The sequence below is a fragment of the Oncorhynchus masou genome, chromosome 32 (assembly GCF_036934945.1).
Source record: "Oncorhynchus masou masou isolate Uvic2021 chromosome 32, UVic_Omas_1.1, whole genome shotgun sequence".
Taxonomy (NCBI): Eukaryota; Metazoa; Chordata; class Actinopteri; order Salmoniformes; family Salmonidae; genus Oncorhynchus; species Oncorhynchus masou.
In genome coordinates, this window is record NC_088243.1 from 28,888,930 (window position 1) to 28,915,970 (window position 27,041).

The following is a 27,041-nucleotide window of genomic DNA, read 5'->3' on the forward strand; positions in this document are numbered from 1 at the left end:
ATAATACGAAGAAAATATTTGATTTCTCGGACATCAGTGTCCTTATATGGAATGCATCCTTTGGGAGATTGGCGTATAATAACTGTCGTTATATTAATGGCGTAGTCTAATTTTATACTGTCATTCTATTATGTAATAAAAAAAATAGCTTTAGAACTAACGCAACCAGATTTATCAGTTCTTGTGTGTAGATAACTGTAGTTGTAGTGGCCTATAATTATCCTGCTGCCTGATAAAACGCATATAACATTTACAATAATTCTAAGCAGTAACTATTGTGTATATTTCCAATGTCATATAGTGCGCTGTAAACCAATTAATTCAGATAGAGACAACTGCATTATATGGCCATTAAAATGTGCTGTTATTTTCACAAAATCAGTAAAGTCCGTATGCCTGAATTTATGAATGGGCATGCTACACGCTACCCACTTCTCTCTGGTATTTGTTGGATAAATGCATTTGGAAAAAATACATTATATTTAACTTGAGGGAAATTACACATTTTATCAACTCAGTCATATGACATTGAGCATTTGGCCGATGTTAAAAAAAAATATGCTAAATGTGTGTTTCTTTGTCCTGTGGCTCCCCTCCATAGAGATGGTATAGCCTCCGTTCATTCATAAAAGTCTGGCAGACTATAAAAGGAGGGGCTTGCACACGAGTCTATCAGTTACCAGGTATAAACCTGGAATAGATGCAACTGAAGAAAAACTATATTTGACGAGCAGGCCGGTTATTCTATTAGCTGAGGATATTTTAAGACATGTTTCTTAACTCTGAATTCGATTCAATGTCTCGCTGCAGCACAGAATCTCCTGTCGGGGACACCCTGATGTACTATCAGAAGACGCAAGATGACTCTTTCTCCACGTCCTCAGCTTCGCCGTCAGAGAGCAGTGCACAGGTATGAATGAATCTAGTGGTGAGGTCTGTGATGCAATGATAATAATATTCACACACAACGATGTCAACGACTATTAATTAAATGTGGGTGACTTTCATCGTTTATCATTGTTAATCAATAGTCTATTAACATAAATGAGTGTGAAATCAATAATCGGAAATCATTGATTTATTTATCGAGATTGTCAGCATATGGGTGGGTAAGTGAGGTACATAATTTTACCATATTATTCATATTTATGTTATGAATACCTGTTTCCTATTCCAAAATCCAAGAGTGAAATATTGAAAATGCAATAACACGCCTGTGGATGAAAATTGGGTGTATTATTATTGTCAAGTCCTCAGGCCAAATATGTAGCGTGTCCATGCAGCGGTTCATTGAGAAAATAAATCCATTCCGGAGACTTCTCAGCATCTCTGCGTCAGTGTTGACGTCAGTAGCAATGATAAAGTCAAATATTGGTTCGGGGAGACTATTTTTAGATGGCTAGATATATTTTAAGAAAACCCATACATAGTTCATACATGCTATGACAATACAGCATAAAGTCAGACATCCCCAATACAAATGGGGTAATTACCTTTATGTCTCTGTCATTAGAATAACATGTGTTTAGAATGACTGACTTGTTGTGCAGTAAAATAATTAAGGAAATTGTGATAAAAATCATTAGTGGTAAATTATTAATAACTGTGATAATATATAACTTTGCAGGAGCTCTGCCCAGACATGGATATACCAGCCACTTCATTTGTTCCAACAGTGACTGCAATTTCCACTACCCCAGATTTGCAGTGGATGGTCCAGCCGACTATTATAACATCTGTCTCCCCATCTCTGGGTAGCAAGCAAGCCAATGAAGTGCAGAGCTCTCACCAGGCAACACCCAAAGTGGGCGGGAGCAGGGGAAAAAACACTGGCAGAAAGGGGAAAATCGAACAGGTTGGTTAGCGCTTTTCAGATTGCAAATAAAATGAAACACATTCACTTGTGTGAACATCTAAATCAATCTTAATTTCCAACAGTGCAGCAGCATTGCATGCTCCCCAAGAGCAGTGTATTTGGCTGTGTGCCGAGCTCAGGCAGTTCATTTATATTCAGGTCACAGTGAGTCTGCAACAACGGTCTATTTTTAGACGCACTGCAGAGAAAGATGCTTTTGCTCCTGTAGAAAGGGGGAACTGGCAATGGAAGTCTGAGATTAGGAGATTAAATGGCCAGATTATTCAAGGTGCAAGTGTTTTTCTCTGAATCTCACAGCTCTCTCCAGAGGAAGAAGAGAAGAAGAGGGTGAGGAGAGAGAGGAATAAAATGGCTGCAGCCAAGTGTCGCAACAGACGGAGGGAACTCACTGATACACTGCAAGCTGTAAGTTAACCCTTGGACATCATGCTAATCACAGTACCATCATTTTAAATAGTAATCTATAGTTATGATTGTTTATATTTCCTGTGTTCCTCATTTTGTTTTTGTTTTCCAAAGGAGACTGATCAGCTGGAGGAAGACAAAACAGCTCTGCAGATTGAGATAGCCAATCTCCTCAAAGAGAAAGAGAGGCTCGAAATTGTCCTCGCTACTCATAACCCTGTGTGCCAAATTGCAGACGACCTGGACTCCATCTTCTTGGAGCCCAGTGGGTCTCCCGAGCTGCCCCCCAGCCCAGAGGGGAGTAAGCTCCATGAGGACAGTGCCCAGGAAGCCCCCTCGCTCCAGGACATGGACATTCCCAGTGACCCATCCACAGCCATCTCTGGGAACTCCAACATCCTACTCTGTGCCAGTGCTGAAGTAAACATCTGCGACCTTGAGCCCTCTTTGGACATGAAGGAGGGGCTCCTGGACAATCTGCTGCCCAGCATGGAGGAGAAAGTCCCTACAGAGACTGCCCGCTCTGTACCAGACATTGACCTGAGCGGTTCCCTTGGGGTTACGGACTGGGAAACCCTGTACAAATCTGTGTCTAACGACCTAGAGCCTCTGAGCACTCCTGTTGTGACATCGACCCCCACCTGTAGCAGCTACTTGACCATTTTCACATTCTCCTGTCCCGAGCTCGACTCCTTTGGAGAGGGGTTTGACGGTCGCAAAAGTGGAGTGGGCAAGGCTGAATCTGTTGATATCCTCAAGTCTCCAACCCTGTTGGCCTTATAATGTCAGCAGAGGGAGTTGATTGGTGGATCACTGCAGTTGGTATCCCCAGTTGTAATAAGATATCAGAGACTTGCTGTGGTGTCAGCACATCAGTTTGAGGATTACATCAATGAAATGTGTTACTTGACTAAGCAAGTATAAACTTCTTCCAGATACAACTTATGTAGCTAAAAGCACGGCTATACATTTTACAGATGGGGATGAAGTATGTTCTGGTTTTAACGCATGCCGAGGAATTCCAAATAATGTTCATATATGTTTGATCTGGTAAACTGTATTGTGGAATTGACTGTATGGTTTTGTGCTTCAATGGGAATAATATATCAATAGCAATGAATGTTGTGTTAAAGTAAACATCCATGTTCAGTACTCACATAGATACCTCAATGTCATCCACTGTGATTTGACCTCATTGTTACAATGTTTAGAGTTTTCCATGAAAACATCCAGTGCTATATCTATCAAGATGTAATTTATGATGATTTATTTTTTTACCTCAGATTTGGACTTGTTTGTCAAATAAAAAAAGTTAATGAGCATTTATTGCTTATTGATAAATATTCACATTAAATATTCATTCAAAGTGATGTTGGGTGCTTTTTTGATTGTTAAACATCACACATACCAGCTAGTGTTGCTCCATCGAGTTTCACAATTAATGCATTTCATAATATCTAGAAACAACCCGCATTGAATTTGATCTGGATGCTCCCCTTGTTTGTAGTTTCTCTTACTTGTTGTAGAAAACATCTCTCTCTCTCTCTCTGTGTTTCTGTCTCTGGGAAAGAAGGTGAGAGTATTGATATAGTGAATTATTCAAACAAAAATGGCGTTTATAGGCATTAACGGCAGGTGTAAATTACACACGGAATCCCAATTGAGGTGCGTGGGCAGACGACAGGGTCTGTCCTGTTCTGCACTGAGTCAGTGGAGGGGTTTGTTTTCTGGTTTCTAGGGGAGGGACGGATAGGACTTCCCCACTTCTTGCTCCCACTTTGAGCTGTGCTTTTTACATCCCAGTTTACGTCTAGTTGGCATAACTCATTTCCGCATTCCCAAATCCTCCCAGATAGGGATCACTATTTAAACGGGCTGATGCAACGGTTTCCAATTTTTAAAATATACTCTCGACCTTCAGCTGACAAGAAGAAAGGACAACTGTTGCACTCGGGATCAAAGTCAGGTAATATATTTTCGTAGTCGAGAAACATTTATTATACAGGGGCGCCACACTTGAGTTGCGAATGTGTGCAATTCATGAGTTTTTCAGTGGACAATTGTGCACAGTCGTGCAATTGTGCAATCCCGTTCTTTCTTTCTCTTTGGATTGGGCAGCAATAGCCTAATTTAAGCATTTATGGAGTTTATAAACGTTCTTCACGAGACATAACTTTACACTCAATGGTTTTCATCTGTTTAGTATGCACGCTTGCAGACCTACACGTTTATTCATCCCAATAAAGTGTTTCTCTGCAACTTAATTTTTCCTGAACGAACATTGGTTTAACGTTTCATCACTGCAAAAGTCCGTTACATAACATGCATGCCATACTGAATAATAACTAATGCTTTGAAATGAGTCATGACTCAAGTGTATCATTATTAACCAGGTTTACTTTTCTTGTTGCTGTGTAAACACGGGCTTTCAGGAGTTTTACAAAAACGTGATGGAATTCTGACAATGTATCAATTTAGTAGGTAGCCTACTATTTACAGTGGACGCTGGATCTATTTTTTCTGTAAAATAAAATAAGCTTCTGGTAATAATGCTAATTTCTCAACTATTTTCAGCTCTCTGTTAAAGGTTTCTTTATTTTTTCACTTTCTGTTTTAGTATTGAAATTTTTACTGTTGCATACCCAAATCATTCAGTAATGAACACATTTGTATCGTTCTTATTCATATAATACACATTTCAATTTAATTACATTTTCTAATCTGCCTTTATTGGGTCATATATTATTGGTATGAATGGTGAGGTTGCAGGTACACAGTCCTCAATTGAAAACCTCCAAAGGCGTCTTGACATGAGACATTGGATTGCTCATAAACCCTGCCTTTTTGTTCCCCATTCATTCCTTACTTTCACTGGGAGGGAGAAAACATGTTTCTTTGTGAATGCAATGTAACTGTGCTTTACAGGACCACAGGACATTACATTAAGATATACATTTTGTTCATTTGGCAGATGCACTTATCCAGAGCAACTTAGTCAGGGCATTAAAATAAATTACCAAGATGTATTTGTCTCTAATACAAGGACAACAATACATCTATTAGATAATTTTCTTAGATATCTGTAATGACTGTGTAATTGCAGTTAGCCTGTCATAAACTGTGCTATGTAGATATTTGTATTATTGTTCATTAAAATTGTCTGCACATAGACACACATTACAGTAGTTGCATAAATAAAACATTACAGAGACCTGGTTGTTGAAGTATGTGACTACTGCATAGGCTACTAAAGCTGCCACAAAGGTCATTATCATGTAGCATTGCAACTAACATCATAACAGTACTAGTTTCAACAATACCAGAGGAGTTCCACATATTACTTCCAGGTTTTTGGGCTTGGTACTTTCCTTTTGAGGAACTTTAGAACTGAAACTAATTATATGCTGAGACAAAATGATGGACATTTGCTTGTATTTTCTTGATTTAACCTTGGGTTTCAGTCTGGTACAATCAAAATGTGCACCACATAGCAAACATTGAATCATGTTCTGCACATAAGGTGAAGCAGGCTAAGACAGGTTTTGCTAAGACATACCAATATCTATTCTGTTAGTTAGCTCTCTCTCTCTCTATCTCTATCTATCCAGGCAAAAGTTTGGACACACTTACTCATTCCAGGGTTTTTCTTTTCTTTTTACTATTTTCTCCGTTGTAGAATATTAATGAAGAAATAACTATGTCATGGAATCAAGTAGTAACCAAAAAGTTTTAAACAAATCAAAATATATTTTAGGTTCTTCAAAGTAGCCACCCTTTGCCTTGATGAACGCTTTGCACACTCGGGGCATTCTCTCAACCAGCTTAATGAGGAATGCTTTTCCAACAGTCTTGAAGGAGTTCCCACATATGCTGAGCACTTGTTGGCTGCTTTACCTTTTCTCTGCGGTCCAACTCATCCCAAACCATCTTACTTGGGTTGAGGTTGGGTGATTGTGGAGGCCAGGTCATCTTATGCAGCACCCCATCACTCTCCTTCTTGGTAAAATAGCCCTTACACAGGCTTGAGGTGGGTTTTGGGTCATTGTCCGGTTGAAAAACAAATGTTAGTCCCACTAAGCACAAACCAGATGGGATGGTAAATCACTGCAGAATGCTGTGGTAACCATGCTGGTTAAGTGTGCCTTGAATTCCAAATAAATCACTGACAGTGTCACCAGCAAAGCACCCCCACACCATCACTCCACCTCCTCCATGCTTCATGGTGGGAACCACACATGTGGAGATCATCCATTCACCTACTCTATCAAAGACACGACGGTTGGAGCCAAAAATCAGACCAAAGGACAGATTTCCACCTGTCTAATGTCCATCGCTCGTGTTTCTTGGCCCAAGCAAGTCTCTTCTTCTAAATGGTGTCCTTTAGTAGTGGTTTCTTGCAGCAATTTGACCATGAAGTCCTGATTCACACAGTCTCCTCTGAACAGTTGATGTTGAGATGTGTGTTCCTTGAACTCTGTAGCATTTATTTGGGCTGCAATCTGAGGCTGGTAACTCTAATGAACTTATCCTCTGCAGCAGAGGTAACTCTGGGTCTTCCTTTTTTTGTGGCGGTCCTCATGAGAGCCAGTTTCATCATAGCACTTGATGTTTTTTGTGACTGCACTAGAAGAAAGTTCTTGACATTTTCCAAATTGACTGACCATGTCTTAAAGTAATGATGGACTATCATTTCTCCTTGATTATTTGAGCTGTTCTTGCCGTAATATGGACTTGATCTTTTACCAGATAGGGCTACCTTCTGTATACCACCCCTACCTTGTCACAGCACAACTGATTGGCTCAAACGAAAGAAATTCCACAAATTAACTTTTAAAATGGCACAGCTGTTAATTGAAATGCATTCCAGGTAACTACCTCATGAAGATATTTGAGAGAATGCCAATAGTGAGCAAATTTGTCAAGGCAAAGGTTGGGTACTTTGAAAAATCTAAAATATAACATATATTTAGATTGAACACTTTTGGTTACTACATGATTCCATATGTGTTATTTCATAGTTTTGATGTCTTCACTATTATTCTACAATGTATAAAATAGTAAAAAATAAAAACCCTGAATGAGTAGGTGTGTCCAAACATTTGACTGGTACTGTGTGTGATAGATATATATATATATATATACTGACAATTGAAAGATTTTCATCCATAAAGCCAAATTGGGTTGTATCTGTGCAATGGTAATATTTTAGTAAATTATTTACTTAGTTGAACAGAATTTGCTGTAAAAGGAGGGCAAATGGAAGCTGTTGGTAGATTTAATGTTGCACATTAGGGCAGTTAGGTGGTGGAGGGAGGGGGCAGGTAGAAAGGGCTAGCGTATTCTTGAGTGAAACAGGCTACACTTGCATGCAAATACACAAAAACCTCAAATTACTTGTCTTGGTACCTTGCCCAGAGTGAGGTTTTTGGCTTACTTTGCTTGGGTCCCATTAATTGCAACTCAACGTTGTACGACTAAACGGCATAGGCCCAAGCTGTATAGACATTTGAAGGAAACCTTCAGTACTTTCTATTATTTGGGTCAGAGGTAGGACATCCTGTATCAATGTATCCTGGGTTTTAGTTGGTGTCTGGATTACTGTACTCTTTTACTAGTTTGAAGTTTTATTAGCCGTATGTACGGGATACACATGGGATTCACCGTCCAACAAAATGCTGACTTGCAGGTTCCTTCACAACAAGAATAATCAATAATAAAATATAAAAAATACAGACATAAAGTAAATGGCTCAGTACAACAGAATACATTTTTTAGCATAAGTATAATACAGGAAGGCACAATGTTTAGTCCAATATTTACACGTTTTGGAGAAGGGGGGTTTGGGAGGCAAGTGTTTAAGTTGTGCAGCATGAAGAGAGTCTGTGCAGGTGGTCAGTCCAGTTAGTGTTCAGCAGTCTGATGGCTTGTAGATACCAACAGGCTCAGAGACAGTTTCTATCAGACCTCAAGCTCTGATACCGACTGCCTGATGGTAAGGGAGTGAACGGCTTGTGGCTGGGGTGTGTGGGGTCCTTAATGATGCTGCGGGCCTTCCTCAGGCACCGTTCTGAGTAGATTTCCTAGATGGGTGGGAGCACGGTACCAGTGATGTACTGGGCCATCTTCATCACAAGCTGGAGGGCCTTGCGGTCGTGGATGGGGCAATTTTCGTTCCAGGCCGCATTCCAACCAGTCAGGGCGCTCTCGATGGTGCAGCAGTAGTATATGGAGAGGACCCGGGTGGCATGTGAATTTCTTCAGCTGCCTTAGGAAGTAGAGATGCTGTTGCACCCTCTTGACAAGAGTGGTGGTGTTGTTGGTCAATGTCATGTCCTCAGTGATGTGGACACGGAGGAACTTAAAACTGCTGACTCTCTACTGCAGTCCCGTTCATTTGAGTCAGGTCATGTTCCCCCCTCTGCTTCCTGAAGTCAACAATCAACTCCTTTGTTTTGCTGATGTTGAGGGAGAGGTTGCAAGTTCACTTACTTCCTCCCTGTAGGCTGACTTGTTGTTAGTTATCAGGCCTATAACTGTGGTGTCATCAGCAAACTTGATGGAATTAGTGTCATGCAAAGCCATGCAGTCATAGGTGTATAGGAAGTACAGCAGAGGGCCGAGGAAACTTTAAGAGTCAGTGTGGAGGAGGTGTTGCCAATCCTCACAGCTTGTGCTCTGCTCGTCAGGAATTCCAGGGTCCAGTTGCAGAGGGTGGTGTCCAGACCCAGAGCTTCGTGTTGAGCTAGGAGGGAACAATAGTGTTGAATGCTGTACTGTAGTCAATGAACAGTATTCTCACATAAGTGTTCCTGTTGTCCAGATGTGCTACGGCTGTGTGAACAGCGATGTAAATGGCATCCTATGGCATGCTAACTTCCAAACAAAGAAAACAGTTTCTGTTCTGGTTGTTTTTCCCTCATCATTCACTCAGCAAATACTTGAATGCTTGCATATCCTGCTGAGCTCAAGCTATTTCTATTTTTAGATCTTTTGGAAGGATGCTGTACATTCAGAACAAAGGTATACGCTAATATGATTCTTTACCCAGATTGTACCCCAGGGGTGTTATTTAGTTGGTGTTGTGAGTATATCTGTAAGTCCATTTCAGTCCATAATGTTGTGGGAAATGTGAAATCAGACGGTGGTCCTGTCTGCAGCAACAGGCTCTGATATCCTTGGGAGAGTTGTGGTATCTAGCTGTTCTTGGATACCTCTCTCTACGCACCTTCTCTTTGATTTTAGAGCCGGTTGATTTTCATGGCAACCTTTGCATTGAATAGCAGCAAAATAATGAATGGCTGATGCAAGCTTACAAATGAGTGAGGCAAAATTGTGTAGAGTCAAGCAGTTAATTTAAAATGCTTTTGTTTAAACAAACGATATTGAGACACTGTTAAGTGAGCTACAGTGTAACCTAAACTAAGCAAAAAGAGAAACGTCCCCTTTTCAGGACCCTGTCTTTCAAAGATAATTTGTAAAAATCCAAATGGCTTCACAGATCTTCATTGTAAAGGGTTTAAACACGGTTCCCCATGCTTGTTCAATGAACCATAAACAATACATGAACATGCACTTGTGGAACGGTCGTTAACTCAAATCAAATGTATTTATATAGCCCTTCTTACATTAGCTGATATATCAAAGAGATGTACAGAAACCCAGTCTAAAACCCCAAACAGCAAGCAATGCAGGTGTGGAAGAACAGTGAGAGAAGATGAAGAGAGGGGAGGCTGGACTGAGGGCTTGTAGGCCTGTTGTAAGGCAGGTCCTCACCAGACATCACCGGAAACAACGTCGCCTATGGGCACAAACCCACCGTCGCTGGACCAGACAGGACTGGCAAAAAGTGCTCTTCACTGACGAGTCGCGGTTTTGTCTCACTAGGGGTGATGGTCGGATTTGCGTTTATCATAGAAGGAATGAGCATTACACCGAGACCTGTAATCTGGGGCTGGATCGATTTGGATGTGGAGGGTCCATCGTGGTCTGGGGCGGTGTGTCACAGCATCATCGGACTAAGCTTGTTGTCATTGCATCGGACTGAGCTTGTCATTGCAGGCAATCTCAATGCTGTGCGTGACAGGGAAGACATCCTCCTCCCTCATGTGGTACCCTTCCTGCAGGCTCATCCTGACATGACCCTCCAGCATGACAATGCCACCAGCCATACTGCTTGTTCTGTGCGTGATTTCCTGCAAGACAGGAATGTCAGTGTTCTGCCATGGCCAGCAACGAGCCCGGATCTCAATCCCATTGAGCACGTCTGGGACCTGTTGGATCGGAGGGTGAGGGCTAGGACCATTCCCCTCAGAAATGTCTGGGAACTTGCAGGTGCCTTGGTGAAGGACTGGGGTAACATCTCACAGCTTTAACTTGCAAATCTGGTGCAGTCCACGAGGAGGAGATTCATTGCAGTACTTAATGCAGCTGGTGGCCACACCAGATAGGGACTGTTACTTTTGATCTTGACCCTCCCCTTTGTTCAGGGACACATTATTCCATTTCTGTTAGTCACATGTCTGTGGAACCTGTTCAGTTTGTCTCAGTTGTTGAATCTTGTTATGTTCATACAAATATTTACACATGTTTAGTTTGCTGAAAATAAATGCAGTTGACAGTGAGAGGACGTTTCTTCTTTTGCTGAGGTTATATACTATACCCTATGTATCATCCTACCAAATTAATTACTTGCTACTCTCCTGGGAGTAGAAGCAGATGTCCTTGCGAAACGTAGTGCATTCGGAAAGTATTCAGACTCCTAGACTCTTTCCAAATGTTGTTACGTTTCAGCCTTATTCTTAAACTGATTAAGTAGTTTTTTCCCCTCATCAATCTACACACAATTACCCCATAATAACAAAGCCAAAACAGGGTTTTAGACATTTGCAAATGTATTGGAAAAAATAGATGTGATAAGTATTCCGACCCTATACTCAGTACTTTGTTGAAGCACCTTTGGCAGCGATTACAGCCTCAAGTCTTCTTTGGTATGACACTACAAGCTTGGCACACCTGTATTTGGGGAGTTTCTCCCATTCTTTGCTGCAGATCCTCTCAAGCTCTGTCTCAAGCAGATGTCCTTGCGAAACGTAGTGCATTCGGAAAGTATTCAGACTCCTAGACTCTTTCCAAATGTTGTTACGTTTCAGCCTTATTCTTAAACTGATTAAGTCGTTTTTTTCCCCTCATCAATCTACACACAATTACCCCATACACCTGTATTTGGGGAGTTTCTCCCATTCTTTGCTGCAGATCCTCAAGCTATGTCAGATTGGATGGGGAGATTCGGGTCTCCAGTCCTGGCTCTGTCTGGGTCACTCAAGGACATTTAGAGACTTGTCCCGAAGCCACTCCTGCGTTGTCTTGGCTGTGTGCTTAGGGTCATTGTCCTGTTGGAAGGTGAAACTTCGCCCCCTGTTTGAGGTCCTGAGCACTCTGGAGCAGGTTTTCATCAAGGATCTCTCTGTACTTTGCTCTGTTCATTTTCCCCTGATCCTGACTAGTCTCCCAGTCCATGTTGCTGAAAAACATCCCCACAGCATGATGCTGCCACCACCATGCTTCACCTTAGGGATGCTGCCAGTTTTCCTCCAGATGTAACACTTGGCATTTAGGCCAAATAGTTCAGTCATGGTTTCATCAGACCAGAGAATCTTGTTTCTAATGGTCTGAGAGTCTCTGTTAGGTGCCTTTTGGCAAACTCCAAGCGGACTGTCATGTGCCCTTTGCTGAGGAGTGGCTTCCGTCTGAACACTCTGCCATAAAGGCCTGGTTGGTGGAGTGCTGCAGAGATGGTTGTCCTTCTGGAAGGTTCTCCCATCTCCACAGAGTAACTCTGGAGCTCTGTCAGAGTGATCATCGGGTTCTTGGTCACCTCCCTGACCAAGGCCCTTCTCCCCGATTGCTCAGTTTGGCCGGGCAGCCAGTTCTAGGAAGAGTCTGGGTGGTTACAAACTTCTTCCATTTAAGAATGATGGAGGCCATTGTGTTCTTGGAAACCTTCAATGCTGCGGATATTTGTTGGAACCCTTCCCCAGATCTGTGCCTCGACACAATTATGTCTCGGAGCTCTACGGACAATTAATTCGACCTCATGGCTTGGTTTTTGCTCTGTCATGCACTGTCAACTGTGGGACCTTATATAGACAGGCATATGCCTTTCCAAATCATGTCCAGTCAATTGAATTTACCACCGGTGGACTCCAAGTTGTAAACATCTCAAGGATGATCAATGGGAACAGGATGCACCTGAGCTCAATTTCAAATCCCATAGCAAAGGGTGTCAATACTTATGTAAATAAGGTATTTCTGTTTTTTTATTTGTAAAACATTTGCAGAAATGTCAAAAAATCTGTTTTCGCTTTGGCATTATAGGGTATTGTGTGTAGATTCATGATTATTTAATATTTATTTAATCAATTTTAGATTAAGGCTGTAATGTAACAAAATGTTGTAAAATGAAGGGGTCTGTATACTTTCCAAATGCACTGTATATCACTACAGTTATAAACCAAACAGATTTACAGGCAAGATGCTGGTGAACAAGTATGACACCATAGCTTTTGGATAGTGTCAGTTTAGTCAGACAAAATAGGAGGAGAAGGGATAGAGGAAGGGCCTTTATCAGAGGACCAGGGTTGGCCACATTGTCCTGAGATCCTCCAGCCACATTCCACCTCCCTGACATGGAGAAAAGGCTCATATGGAGGAAAACATGGGAAATGGATGTTTGTTGGCAATGGCAGTCTGTAGCTCTCCGTGGGATAAAGTGGAACGTGTCTGAGTCTACTTTTGTGCAGGGTTGTGTGCCTCTCTTGGCTTTCTTGGGAATAAAAAAAACCCCCACATAGATCCTTGCCAAGACCTCTGTAAATGGGAGTATACATACATTCCAGAAAAAAGAGAGATGAAATAATAAAATGGCCTAATGGGAGACAGCCTCGGCCTCCTGCTCTGCAACATGCCAACATTTCATTAGAGAAGGCTGCCAGGGAAACCAGGTGCACTCGTGGAAATGACACATTTAAGCCCTTTAGCAGACTGAAATGAAAGTAAACCAATTATCTGTCTGCTATACCAAAACTAGAAGCAGGTTTGAAATGTGAATATTTTGAGTAAAATGTATTCAGATCTTTTACTCTGGTACAGCTGCAAAATGTTGTGAAATATTCAGAACATGGGGACAAGGTGGTGAATTGTACATCTCAATCCACATCTTTGATTTTCTTAATGTATTTTCCTGCCCTTTTGTCCCTGTTCCTATCAGCTGTGGTCACGGCTGGGTCTTATATGATGCCGGGACCAATCCCAGATCCTCGGATGACAGCCGGCTCATTGCCCAGCCTGGGTCCCCTGGCAGGGATCCCCTACACCACACTGACTGACCAGCTCAAATACACCAACCTCCGGGAACTGGGGGCCATGCTCTCTCCACTGCACTTCTTGGGCAAGCTAGGGAAGAGGCCCCTAACCATCAAAACAGAGGTGAGATTGAAAGTTTTGCTTTGGTTCTTGAAGATGTTGTCAGAAGTTGAAATTCAGATATCTTTCAGGTAATTTTACCGTTTAAGACCATTCATTTTTGTTGTTGTTGTTTTTTCTAATTTTTCTAACCATCACAGAAGTTTGAGTTTGAAAACATAATATTTTGTTCCCAGACCTCAGAGGGACTTAAGTATCTACTTAAAGGTCCAATGCAGCTTTTTTTTTATCTCAATATCAAATAATTTCTAGATAACAATTAAATACCTTATTGTGATTGTTTTCGATTAAAATGGTCAAAAAGAAACAAAAATAGCCTCTTTTAGCGAAGAGCAACTTATCAAGCAAGAATTTTGCAAGGACTGTCTGTGAGTGGTCTGATTGGGGTGGGGAAAACTGAAAACTATCTGATATTTGCGTTGAGGTTTGGAACTATTTTTGTTATTGGTCTATTAACTAATTTACCGCCTGGTGATAACACCAGGCAGTAGTGATGGGTAACCAATGCCTTTGTGGCTTTCACTCAATTGTGCCGAAAAACTGTTAATAACTGAGCTTTTAACACAGTGCACCTTAGAGACATCTACTGGTCAGGAATACATATCAGCATGGGTGCTGTTTATATAAACCTGTTTTCCCATTGCCTCTATCAAAATGTGGTGGGGCAATGGATAGGCGTGAGCGTTGGTCAACAAACTTTTTGCCCTGTTTATTTAATTTTTTCTTAGAAATAAATCCAATCCCGTTTGAACTGTAAGGAGTTGTAGTTTCCAACAGGCCAATATTCTACATAGTTTAGTGTATTAAACTGTGGTAATTAACAACAATGACCATAATCCATAGTGCATCTACTTGGTCTGTGTATCATTTACGACTGCTATGGAAGAGACAAGAATTCGCAATCGCGAGGACATAGAGAGCAGCTGATGCTTCTCGAGGTCTCTTTACCTGAAAATGCATGATCAAAGTGATTGATAGTTGGTATTCAGCCATCATAAAAGTATGCATTATTTACTTAGAAGAACTACAAAATAGTGATTTTTGTGAGACAGCACAGGCAGCAGCTCCACAGAGATGAGATGATGACTTGCTTGGAATTAATTAGTAATCAAATAAAATGCACAACTGAAATATTTTATTAAAGTGAATAAATTATAGTTTGTATGTGTTAAGCAGTAATGGGCAATCATGGAACTTTTATTAATAGTTTTATTCTGTGTTACAGCATTCAACCAAAATAATTGAAACCGAAAACAGTAATTTTTTTATTTTATTATTTTATCGAAACACCAGCATCCTGAAGTCGCCTCTTCACTGTTGACATTGAGACTGGTGTTTTGCGGGTACCATTTAATGAAGCTGCCAGTTGAGGACTTGTGAGAGGCATCTGTTTCTCAAACTAGACACTCTACTGTACTTGTCCTCTTTCTCAGTTGTGCACCGGGCCTCCCACTCCTCTTTCTATTCTGGTTAGAGACAGTTTGTGCTGTTCTGTGAAGGGGTAGGCCATTTTGAGCCTGTAATCGACACTGTAATCGACACTGTCTACACTGTATTTCTGATCAATTTGATGTTATTTTAATGGATGAAAAATGTGCTTTTCTTTCAAGAACACGGACATTTCTAAGTATCCCCAAACTATTGAATGGGTATGTAATATATAATATATATTATTATTATTTTTTATTTTTTTTTACAATGGAGCCACAGTCTCTTGTATGATTTAGGATGTTAAATAAAAATCGGAACAGCCTATGCTTATCAAAACACTTGATTTATAAGTTAGAAATACAAAGTAACCAGTGTTTCAAAGAAAAAAAAGAACATCCAAACAGGGATTCGTTCCTGTGCATTAAGACCACAGACTCAATTGCTGCTGCTGTACAGGCAGAATCACCTGTCATGCGAGAACTGGAGAAGAATGTTTCTATTAACCCTGTAAATAGTGCCCAGCAGGGCTCAATGTCTTGGAAGCCACAGCGGGATCCACTGAGGGAGGGATCAAACTAAGCTTTGTACGTAATTTATTACGTGGTAACTGCTTGTCAACATTGTTTTGGCTGTTTAATTTACAATCACTGAGAAAGACAATTCTAAATAGGCACTCAAGATTCAATGGTGTGCTACAATTTCAGAATAGATTATTCTACCTTATGGCGCTACGCCCTGAGCTACAGTAGCTTTCCCACTGCTAAGAAGGTGAAATGTCTAGATAAAAACAAAAATCTGCTAGCAGTGATCGGCTCTCTGTTACGACACCTGTCAGATGCTAGTGTGACCACCAACGCTTCCAATGTCATCATCATGTGGTATTTTTACTTTTGATACGAGCATCGATAAGTTGTGTTGAATCAGTAGTGCTATCAACCATCCCATCACTACCAGGCAGGCAAAAACTCAAACCCACCAAAGCAGGCTGAGATGTATTTTCCAACCGTTCTTATACGTAAATAGCATTTCCGGATTTCACAATATTATTCCAACCTCGTAGTGTGGAAATAACCACCAGTGGTGGTTAGTGCTGTTTATGATGAGGGAGGACAACATTTTTTTTTTTTTATGAGAATGGCATAATTTCAATTACAGAATATTGGATGACTGTCATTCATATCCCGTTCACCTTTGTTCAGGCTACTTCATGATAGGTAAATGTTCCCTATAGCCATCATGAGTTTGCTAAAACTTAGCATATGAATGGAAGTTTACAATGTAGGTGCACACAGGTTGAGATAAATTTGAGGTGACAGTGACACATGGACAGTGACACATTCAATACTGCCTTGCACACTCTTGCCTTCATCTCGCTTATCTAGGGTGTAATCATTAGTCCAACAGTTCCAAACAGGAGTTTCTATAGGACGAATTCAGTTATTTTTATCCCTGTTTCGTTTGCTTCCGTTTTAAGAAATGTTTTTCAACAGAATTGGCAGAGTGAATACACCTCTGATCATGCGTAAACACCACGTTGTATTCCTTCTCGCCTCTATGCACTCTTCTCCTCTCACCTTTATCCCTTCCTTTGTGGACTTCAATGTACAACACATCAGCTGTATGTGAGCAGGCAAAACAAAACTCCTACAATCATGCAGTAACATTAATGTTTAGTCAGTAGGCAGTTACACCGATGGGCCCTGGTGGCAATAAATTAATAAAACCAAAAGCTTACCTTGACTTGGAGATATGTTGTTGGATAGTCATAGCCAGCTAACGTTAGCTGACATAGCATCCCTCTGTTTGAGCCGGGTGTTTGAGTAGGCTAAACTAGCTAGCTGCATTTGCTAGCTAGGTAAGTGAACCTGAACGTGAAAAATGACACTCCTCTCTTCTCTTTCATTTTTGAAAATATTAATTTGTTAAACTGTTCAACTATTGTCTTTCTCTCTCTGAGTCAATTACTCACCACATTTTATGCACTGCAGTGCTAGCTAGCTGTATCTTATGCTTTCTGTACTAGATGAGTTATCTGATCCTTTGATTGGGTGGACAACATGTGAGTTCATGCTGCAAGAGCTCTGATAGGTTGGAGGACGTCCTCTGGAAGTTGTCATAATTACTGTTTAAATCTATGGAAGGGGGTGAGAACGAAGAGCCTCCTAGGTTTTGTATTTGAAGTCAATATAGCAAGAGGAGGAGGAAGCTAGCTGTCCTCCGGCTACACCATGGAGTGCTGTTGAGGCAACTGTAGACCTTCATTGCAAAACAGTGTGTTTTAATAAATTATTTGGTGAAATGTGAATCTATTTAGTATAGTTTTGTCTAAATGTTTTACATTTATTTTTATGAAGTTCACTGTGAAGGATGGTCCTCCCCTTCCTCATCTGAGGAGCCTCCGCTGACATGCATGCATACAGTACCAGTCAAATGTTTGGACACACCTACTCATTCCAGGTTTTTTCTTTATTTTTATGATTTTCTACGTTGTAGAATAATAGTGAAGACATCAAAACTATGAAATTACACACATGGAATCATGTAGAAACCAAAAAAGTTTTAAACAAATCAAAATATATTTGAGATTCTTCAATGTAGCCACCATTTGCATTGATGACAGCTTTTCACACTCTTGGCATTCTCTCAACCAGATTCATGAGGTCGACATTTGGAATACATTTCAAATTCAAGTGAATTTGTGGAATAACTTACCTTAATGCGTTTCAGCCAATCAGTTGCGTTGTGACAAGGTAGGGGTGTAGCCCTATTTGGTAAAATACCAAGTCCATATTATGGCAAGAACAGCTCAAATAAGTAAAGAAAAAATGACAGTCCATCATTATTGTAAGACATGAAGGTCAGTCAATCCGTAAAATTTCAAGAACTTTCAAAATTTCTTCTAGTGCAGTCGCAAAAACCATCAAGCGCTGTCATGAAACTGGCTCTCATGAGGACCACCATGAAAGGAAGATCCAGAGTTACCTCTGCTGCAGAGGATAAGTTCATTGGTTACCAGACTCAGAAATCGGCAGTTAACTGCACCTCAGATTACAGCTCAAATAAATGCTTCAGAGTTCAAGTAACACACTTCTCAACATGAACTGTTCAGAGGAGGCTGTGCGAATCAGACGTTCATGCTCGAATTGCAGCAAAGAAACCACTACTAAAGGACACCAATAATAAGAGGCTTGCTTGGGCCAAGAAACAGGAGCAATGGACATTAGACCGGTGGAAATCGGACCTTTTGGCCTGATCAGTCCAAATTTGCGATTTTTGGTTACATCTGCCGTGTCTTTGTGAGGCTCAAGACTATGTGTGGTTTCCACCGTGAAGCGTGGAGGAGGTGTAGAGGTGCTTTGTTGGTGACGCTGTCAGTGATTTATTTAGAGTTCAAGGCACACTTAACCAGCATGGCTACCACAGCATTCAGCAGCGATACACCAGTCCATCTGGTTTGCACTTAGTCCCACTATCATTTGTTTTTCAACAGCTGTGTAAGGGCTATTTGACCAAGAAGGAGAGTGATGAAGTGCTGCATCAGATGACCTGGCCTTCACAATCACCTGACCTCAACCCAATTGAGATGGTTTGGGATGAGTTGGACTGCAGAGTGAAAGAAAAGTAGACACAACAAGTGCTCAGCATATGTGGGAACTCCTTCAAGACGGTTGGAAAAGCATTCCTCATGAAGCTGGTTGAGAGAATGCTAAGGGTGTCCAAAGCTGTTGTCAAGGCAAAGGGTGGCTACTTTGAAGAATCTCAAATATATTTTAAAACTGGTTTGGTTACTACATGATTCCATATGTGTTATTTCATAATTTTGATGTCTTTACTATTATTCAACGTTTGGGTGTGTGTCACAGAATATCATGTTTTTGATTGTACTGGGCCTTTAATGTTGACCAATAGCATCACCTATTGGACAGAATTATCATTAAAACAAGTAACCCGCTTTTAGATTGTTTCTTGCAGTTGAAATATAATTGCGGGGTCCATTTTCCACCTTGTTCGGTTTTAAAATATGTTTGCATTTTCCTTTAATGTAGAGAGATGAGGAAGAAGACAGGAGGAAACGAAGGAGAGAGAAAAACAAAGTAGCAGCAGCACGCTGTAGAAACAAAAAGAAGGAGAGGACAGACTATCTACAAAGGGTGAGAGGTTTTTCTTTAATGAAATGTGAAATAATTCTCCAGTTTTCTAGGAATAAGTAATGATCTTCCTGCCCCCACTGTCTCAGGAATCTGAGAGACTAGAGGTGATGAACTCTGAACTCAAAGCTCAGATTGAGGAGCTGAAGCATGAGCGGCAGCAGCTGATCATCATGTTGAATCACCACCGCCCAACGTGCATAGTCAGGACGGACAGCGTCAAGACCCCTGAGAGTGAAGCCAACCCCCTGCTGGAGCAACTGGAGGGCTAGTGATGTCTCAAGACTCTGAGCTGAAGAGCAGGGTGTTGTTACAGTTTACAGTGAAGCCCCACTCCGGCCAACTAGCAGCACTTCGGTATCTCTGGGTTCCTGGCTTAGAGGCAAACCAGCTAAGCACACCTGCCTGGAGCCAGAGAGCCTTTAAACACAAATGTGACCCAATGTGATTGGACTTTGTGCTGGCAGTTAAATACATTTATTTTGATGTGTTGTTATTGTTTCCATTCAGGTCCCCATAGCCTCAGCCACTATCACTGTAAATAAATAAATACATACATGGCTAAATGCAGCTTGGTGAGAAATACTCCCACTCCTGGGCAACGTGACAGATCTCTCAGGCCCCATAGGCACAGTCAGAACTTGTCCTATGTTTGTTTTTACTTGTGTACTGGTTATGAACTAGTAGGGTTTTTGAATATATTTTTTCCCTGTATTACAGTATGTGCTGATGGCAGACCGGTTGAGACGTTTTATTTTTGTTGGCGCAGGCGTCATATGCACATAGCCTATGTATGGACTGTTTACATTGTAGTTGGTCTGCTATTACTTCCAAATATGGTTCTTATTTTTAAACTTACTGTATATTATATCATATAGACACATATAAGCTATCACAAAAGGTGATACATTTTGTATTTCTGTTAAATAAATAGTTCCTTTCTCCTTTTCTCCTTTTGTTATGGTTTAGAACAGTGAACGTCTATTCAAATGGTCATTTATTCCGTGATATGAATAATGGCATTACACAAATCCTAATTATAAACGATATCATACCCTGGCACCACCACAAACTTACTATAAGTCCATGTAAATACAGCTGATGATTTGTCTATAGGGTTATTTAAATCAGTTGCCTGATTTGATCACTCTTCTCATTCATTTGTTTACAGGGTGAATGTAGTTTAACACTGCCATCTGATGGCAGATATTCATATAGGTTTTGGCTTGGGAGGCTATATGGACCATAGAGTAGATGTTAAAACCAGATATGGACACGCCTGGTGCCCAAATTGATGACCTATTATTTAAATAAATAAATCGCTTTCTATTTTTTTTACAAGATAGGCTAATTGATAACAACTTCTCATTTACAACTGTGAGTTGGCCAAGATAAAGCAAAGCAGTGTGACAACAACAACACAGAGTTACACATGGAATAAACAAAACATACAGTCAATAACACAATAGAAAAAAGTCTATATACTGTGTGTGCAAATGAGGTAAGATAAGGGAGGTAAGGCAATAAATAGGCCATAGTGGCAAAATAATTACAATTTAGCAATTAAACATTGGTGTGATAGAGACTGGAGTGACAGATGTGCAGAAGATGAATGTGCAAGTAGAGATACTGGGCTGCAAAGGAGAGAAAAAAAACAGTGGGGATGAGGTAGTTGGATGGGCTATGTACAGGTGCAGTGATTTGTGAGCTGCTCTGACAGCTGGTGCTTAAAGTTAGTGAGGGAGATTCAGTGATTTTTGCAATTCGTTCCAGTCATTGGCAGCAGAGAACTGGAAGGAAAGGCGGCCAAATGGAGGAATAGGCCTTGGGGTGACCAGTGAAATATACCTGCTGGAGTGTGTGCTACGGATGGGTGCTGCTGTGGTGACCAGTGAGCTGAGATAAGGCAGGGCTTTAACTAGCAAAGACTAAAAGATGACTTGGAGCCAGTGGGTTTGGCGACGAATATGAAGTGAGGGCCAGCCAACGAGAGCATACAGGTCGCAGTGGTGGGTAGTATATGGGGATTTGGTGACAAAACGGATGGCACTGTGATAGACTGCATCCAATTTGCTGAGTAGAGTGTTGGAGGCTATTTTGTAAATGACATCGCCGAAGTCAAGGATCTGTAGGAGAGTCAGTTTAACAAGGGTATGTTTGGCAGCATGAGTGAAGGATGCTTTGTTGCGAAATAGGAAGCCAATTCTAGATTTAATTTAGGATTGGAGATGCTTAATGTGAGTCTGGAAGGAGAGTTTACAGTCTAACCTGACACCTAGGTATTTGTAGTTGTCCACATATTCTAAGTGATGCTGGATGGGCGAGCAGGTGCGGGTAGCGATCGGTTGAAGGGAATGCATTTAGCTTTACTTGAATTTCAGAGCAGTTGGAGGCCACGGAAGGAGAGTTGAATGGCATTGAAGCTCGTCTGGAGGGTTGTTAACACAGTGTCCAAAGAAGGGCCAGATGTATACAGAATTGTGTCGTCTGCGTAGAGGTGGATCAGAGGCTCACCAGCAGCAAGAGCGACATCATTGATGTATACATAGAAGATAGTCGGCCCAAGAATTGAACCCTGTGGCACCCCCATAGAGACTGCCAGAGGCCCGGACAACAAGCCCTCCAATTTGACACACTGAACTCTATCAGAGAAGTAGTTGGTGAACCAGGCGAGGCAATCATTTGAGAAACCAAGACTATCGAGTCTGCCGATGAGGATGTGGTGATTGACAGAGTCGAAATCCTTGTCCAGGTCAATGAATAAGGCTGCACAGTATTGTTTCTTATCGATTGCGGTTAAGATATCGTTTAGGACCTTGAGCGTGGCTGAGGTGCACCCATGACCAGCTCTGAAACCAGATTGCATAGCGGAGAAGGTGCGGTGGGATTCGAAATGGTCGGTAATCTGTTTGTTGACTTGGCTTTCGAAGACCTTAGAAAGGCAGGGTAGGATAGAGATAGGTCGGTAGAAGTTTGGGTCTAGAGTGTCTCCCCCTTTGAAGAGGGGGATATGTTCCGCATTGCGGCGAACAACAACATTGACGAATACGCTGAGTTGGTGAGCGGGTTTATTTGCAAGTGCATCGGCCATGTCGTACCCACAGCGTCTATTAAAGCATTCTCAAACCAGAAACCGTGGATTGATGGCAGCATTCACTCAAAACTGAAAGCACGAACCACTGTTTTTAATCAGGGCAAGGTGACCGGAAACATGACCGAATACTCACAGTGTAGCTATTCCCTCTGCAAGGCAATCAAACAAGCTAAGCGTCAGTATAGAGACAAAGTAGAGTCGCAATTCAATGGCTCAGACACGAGAGGCATGTGGCAGGGTCTACAGTCAATCATGGACTACAAAAGGAAAACCAGCCCCGTCGCGGACAAGGATGTCTTGCTCCCAGACAGACTAACCAACTTCTTTAATCTCTTTGAGGACAATACGGACACGTGCCGCTACCAAAATCTGCGGGCTCTCCTTCACTGCAGCCGACGTGAGAAAAACAAGGCTATCGAGTCTGCCGATGTGTCAACCCTCGCAAGGCTGCAGGTCCAGATGGCATCCCCAGCCGCGTCCTCAGAGCATGCGCAGACCAGCTGGCTGGTGTGTTTACTGACATATTCAATCAATCCTTATCCCAGTCTGCTGTCCCCACATGCTTCAAGGGGGCCACCATTGTTCCTGTTCCCAAGAAAGCTAAGGTAACTGAGCTAAATGTCTACCGCCCCGTAGCACTCACTTCCGTCAAAATGAAGTGCTTTGAGAGGCTAGTCAAGGACCATATCACCTCCACCCTACCTGACACCCTAGACCCACTCCAATTTGCTTACCGTCCCAATAGGTTCATAGACGACGCAATCACATTGCACACTGCCCTGACCCATCTGGACAAGAGGAATACCTATGTGAGAATGCTGTTCATCGAATACAGCTCAGCATTTAACACCATAGTACCCTCCAAACTCGTCATCAAGCTCGAGACACTGGGTCTCAACCCGCCTTGTGCAACAGGGTCCTGGACTTCCTGACGGGCCGCCCCCAGGTGGTGAGGGTAAGTAACAACATCTCCACCCCGCTGATCCTCAACACTGGGGCCCCACAAGGGTGCATTCTCAGCCCTCTCCTGTACTCCCTATTCACCCACGACTGCGTGGCCATGCACGCCTCCAACTCAATCATCAAGATTGCAGACGACACTACAGTGGTAGACTTGATTACCAACAACGACGAGACAGCCTACAGGGAGGAGATGAGGGCCCTCGGAGTGTGGTGTCAGGAAAATAACCTCACACTCAAATGTCAACAAAACAAAGGAGATGATCGTGGACTTCAGGAAACAGCTGAGGGAGCACCCCCCTATCCACATCGATGGGACAGTAGTGGAGAGTGTAGAAAGTTTTAAGTTCCTCGGTGTACACATCACAAACAAACTGAAATGGTCCAACCACACAGACAGTGTGGTGAAGAAGGCACAGCAGCGCCTCTTCAACCTTCAACCTCTTCAGGAGGTTAAAGAAATTTGGCTCGTCACCAAAAACACTCACTTACAGATGCACAATCGAGAGCATCCTGTCGGGCTGTGTCACCGCCTGGAACGGCAACTGCTCCTCCCATAACTGTAAGGCTCTCCAGAGGGTAGTGAGGTCGACCTCAGGGTAGTGAAAACTACCTGCCCTCCAGGACACCTACACCAGCCGATGTCACAGGAAGGCCAAAAAGATCATCAAGGACAACAACCACCCGAGCCATTGTGTGTTCACCCCTCTATCATCCAGAAGGCGAGGTCAGTACAGGTGCAGTCTCTGTGGTAGCAGAGAGAACAGTCTATGAATTGGGTGACTGGAGTATTTGACCATTGGGCCTTCCTCTGACACCTAGTATATATGTCCTGGATGGCAGGACATATATTGGCACCAGTGATGCTTGACCCTCTGCAGCACCTTCTGGTCAGATGCAGAACAGTTGCCATACCAGCTGGAGATGGAACCGGTCAGGATGCTCTCAATGGTGTAGCTGTAGAACCTTTTGAGGATTTAGGGACCCATGCCAAATCTTTTTAGTCTCCTGAGGGGTGAAAAGTGTTGTCGTGCCCTCTTCCCGACTGTCTTGGTGTGTTTGGACCATGATAGTTATTTGGTTGATTTTGACACCAAGGAACTTGAAACTCTCGACCCGCTCCACTACAGCCCCGTCAATGTTAATGGGGGCCTGTTCGGCCCTCCTTTTCCTGTAGTCCACGATCATCTCCTTTGTCTTGCTCACAGTGAGGGAGAGGTTGTTGTCCTGACACCACAGTGCTATAGGTCTAAATACTTATTACATTTGCAAACATTTCTGAAAAACTGTTTTCGCTTTGTCATTATGGGGCATTGTGTGTAGATTGATGAGGAAAACATTTATTTAATCAATTTTAGAATAAGACTGTAAGGCACATATGTCAGAGTCAAGGCCCGCGGGCCACATCCGGCCCGCGAGAAGGTTTTTTACGGCCCCTGGGATGATCTTGATTTATTATTAGAACCGGCCCGCAGACCGCAGCAAGCCGGCAGCCCGCAGATCTTTTACACGCACCAATACTACATTTCCCACAATGCAACGGTGACGCACCGAGCAGTAGGCTGCTTCATTTCAATATTTATTGGCACAGCAGTCGTCAGCATCACAGTAAAATTAACTTTCAGATACCCATCAAAAATGGCAAAACGGAAGGTGGACACTGAGAACCGGGGTTTCAAACAAGGTGGGAGTCGGAGTATATGTTCACGGAGGTAGCTGGAAAACCTGTGTGTCTTCTGTGTGGAGAAAGTGTGGCGGTACTGAAAGAGTATAATCTGAGACGACATTATGAAACGAAACACGCGGACAAAAACAAGAATATGGACATGGAACAAAGGCTACAAAAGGCAGAGGAATTAAAACGAGGCCTCAAATCTCGACAGGCTCTGTTCAAAAAGCCAAATCACAAGGCCAGGCTGCTGTCAAGGCCAGTTTTATTTTGGCAGAAGAGATCGCTAAATCAGCCCGGCCATTTACGGAGGGGGATTTCATCAAAAACTGCATGATTAAAGTTTGTGACGAAGTTTGCCCAGAAAAAAGGCAACTCTTTTTAAATGTGAGTCTGAGCAGAAACACCATTGCCGAGAGAGTAGACCAGTTGTCCATCAATCTAAAAGAGCAGCTTGTGAAAAAGGGAAAAGATTTCATTGCATATTCCTTGGCTGTGGATGAGAGCACCGACATTTCTGACATTGCCCAGTTGTCAATTTTCATCCGCGGAGTGGACTCCAGCCTAAGCGTGACAGAGGAGTTTTTGGCTTTACGTCCTATGCATGGCACAACTACGGGGCATGATTTGTATGAAGAGGTGTCAAGATGTGTAAATGAGATGGAGCTGCCTTGGGAAAAACTCGTGGGTTTGACAACCGACGGAGCACCTGCGATGTGTGGACACAGGAGCGGACTGGTGGCGAAGATACGGGAAAAGATGCAAGAGGAAAACGCGACAGGTGAGCTGACAGCTTATCATTGTATCATACACCAGGAAGCGTTGTGCGGTAAAGCCTTGAAAATGGAGCATGTAATGAGCATCATCACGCGCACAGTTAACTTTATCAGAGCCAAAGGTTTGAATCACCGCCAGTTCAAGGCATTTCTGACGGAGTTAGAAACGGAGCATGGTGATTTGCCTTATCACACAGAGGTGCGATGGCTAAGCCAGGGAAAGGTGCTTCAAAGATGTTTCGAGCTTCGTGAGGAGATTTGTCTGTTCTTGGACAGCAAAGGGAAAGACACAACACAACTCCGAGACGAAATGTTTCTGTGTGAAATGGCTTTTCTGTGTGACATTACGAGTCATCTGAATGCAATGAACTTGCAGCTGCAGGGTCGGGATCATGTCATCTCTGATATGTACAGTACAGTGAAGGCATTTAAAACCAAACTGACTCTGTGGGAGACGCAGATGCGGAAAGAAAATTTGAGCCACTTTCCCAGCTGCCAGACCATGAAAGAGAAGCTCTCTACCAGTGCGTTCCCGAGCGCACAGTTGGCTGATAAAATAGGTATGCTTGCCGCTGACTTTCGACGCCGATTTGCTGACTTTGAAGCACAAAAAAGCAGGTTGGAACTGCTCGGTAACCCATTTGCTGTTGACGTGGAAAGCTCACCACCAAACCTCCAAATGGAGTTGATTGACCTCCAATGCAATGATGCACTGAGGGCAAAATATGCGGCAGTGGGTGCTGCGGAGTTCGCCCGTTTCCTCCCCGACACAATGCCCCAGCTGCGCATCCAGGCTGCTCAAACGTTGTCTATGTTTGGCAGCACATACCTGTGTGAACAACTTTTTTCTTTGATGAACCTGAACAAAACATCACACAGAAGTCGACTTACTGCTGAACACCTCCACTCAATTCTGAGGATTTCCTCAGCTCAGAGCCTTACCCCGAACATTGATGAACTTGTGGAAAAGATGGGACACCACCAAGTATCACCCTCAACCTCAAACAAGTGAACATTACTGTGCAATCACATATTTAGAGTTTTTACTCAGTTCAAGTTTAAAAGTTAAAGTTTAATATTTGTTTTCACTGCATGTTACTTCTCCTTAAACAAAGTGTTGTTTTTGATTAATAGATTTTTGCACTTTATTTTATTGTATTTCAATCCAATTATATTTTAAAAATATTTCAGTTGAGTGGAT

At 42.3% G+C, this 27,041-nt stretch overlaps 2 protein-coding genes across 3 annotated transcripts; both read left to right on the forward strand.

Annotated features, from left to right (window-relative positions):
* The first annotated feature begins 171 nt into the window (after positions 1 to 171).
* On the forward strand, positions 172 to 3,651 carry fosaa (v-fos FBJ murine osteosarcoma viral oncogene homolog Aa). 2 transcript variants are annotated; one of them, XM_064955632.1, is made up of 4 exons: positions 172 to 910; positions 1,628 to 1,855; positions 2,174 to 2,281; positions 2,396 to 3,651. In XM_064955632.1, exons 1-4 carry the CDS (start codon positions 770 to 772, stop codon positions 3,062 to 3,064), a joined length of 1,146 nt encoding a protein of 381 aa, XP_064811704.1. In that variant the 5' UTR covers positions 172 to 769; the 3' UTR covers positions 3,065 to 3,651. The 2 variants fall into 2 exon arrangements, with proteins under 2 accessions (XP_064811704.1, XP_064811705.1); XM_064955633.1 differs by having other exon boundaries at positions 829 to 910; positions 1,677 to 1,855.
* Positions 3,652 to 4,035: 384 nt separating this feature from the next.
* jdp2a (Jun dimerization protein 2a) lies at positions 4,036 to 20,290 on the forward strand. Its single transcript, XM_064953814.1, has 4 exons — positions 4,036 to 4,247; positions 13,548 to 13,765; positions 19,240 to 19,344; positions 19,431 to 20,290. Exons 1-4 carry the CDS (start codon positions 4,160 to 4,162, stop codon positions 19,611 to 19,613), a joined length of 594 nt encoding a protein of 197 aa, XP_064809886.1. The 5' UTR covers positions 4,036 to 4,159; the 3' UTR covers positions 19,614 to 20,290.
* The last annotated feature ends 6,751 nt before the right edge of the window (positions 20,291 to 27,041 follow it).

Excerpts from the sequence above, each read along its gene's own strand:
- fosaa (XM_064955632.1), top strand. The coding sequence starts at position 770 with ATGTTTCTTAACTCTGAATTCGATTCAATGTCTCGCTGCAGCACAGAA. Across the intron at positions 911-1,627 it reads CGTCAGAGAGCAGTGCACAG|GAGCTCTGCCCAGACATGGA; the intron begins GTATGAATGAAT and ends ATAACTTTGCAG. Across the intron at positions 2,282-2,395 it reads TCACTGATACACTGCAAGCT|GAGACTGATCAGCTGGAGGA; the intron begins GTAAGTTAACCC and ends TGTTTTCCAAAG.
- jdp2a (XM_064953814.1), top strand. The coding sequence starts at position 4,160 with ATGCAACGGTTTCCAATTTTTAAAATATACTCTCGACCTTCAGCTGAC. Across the intron at positions 4,248-13,547 it reads GCACTCGGGATCAAAGTCAG|CTGTGGTCACGGCTGGGTCT; the intron begins GTAATATATTTT and ends TGTTCCTATCAG. Across the intron at positions 19,345-19,430 it reads GGACAGACTATCTACAAAGG|GAATCTGAGAGACTAGAGGT; the intron begins GTGAGAGGTTTT and ends CCACTGTCTCAG.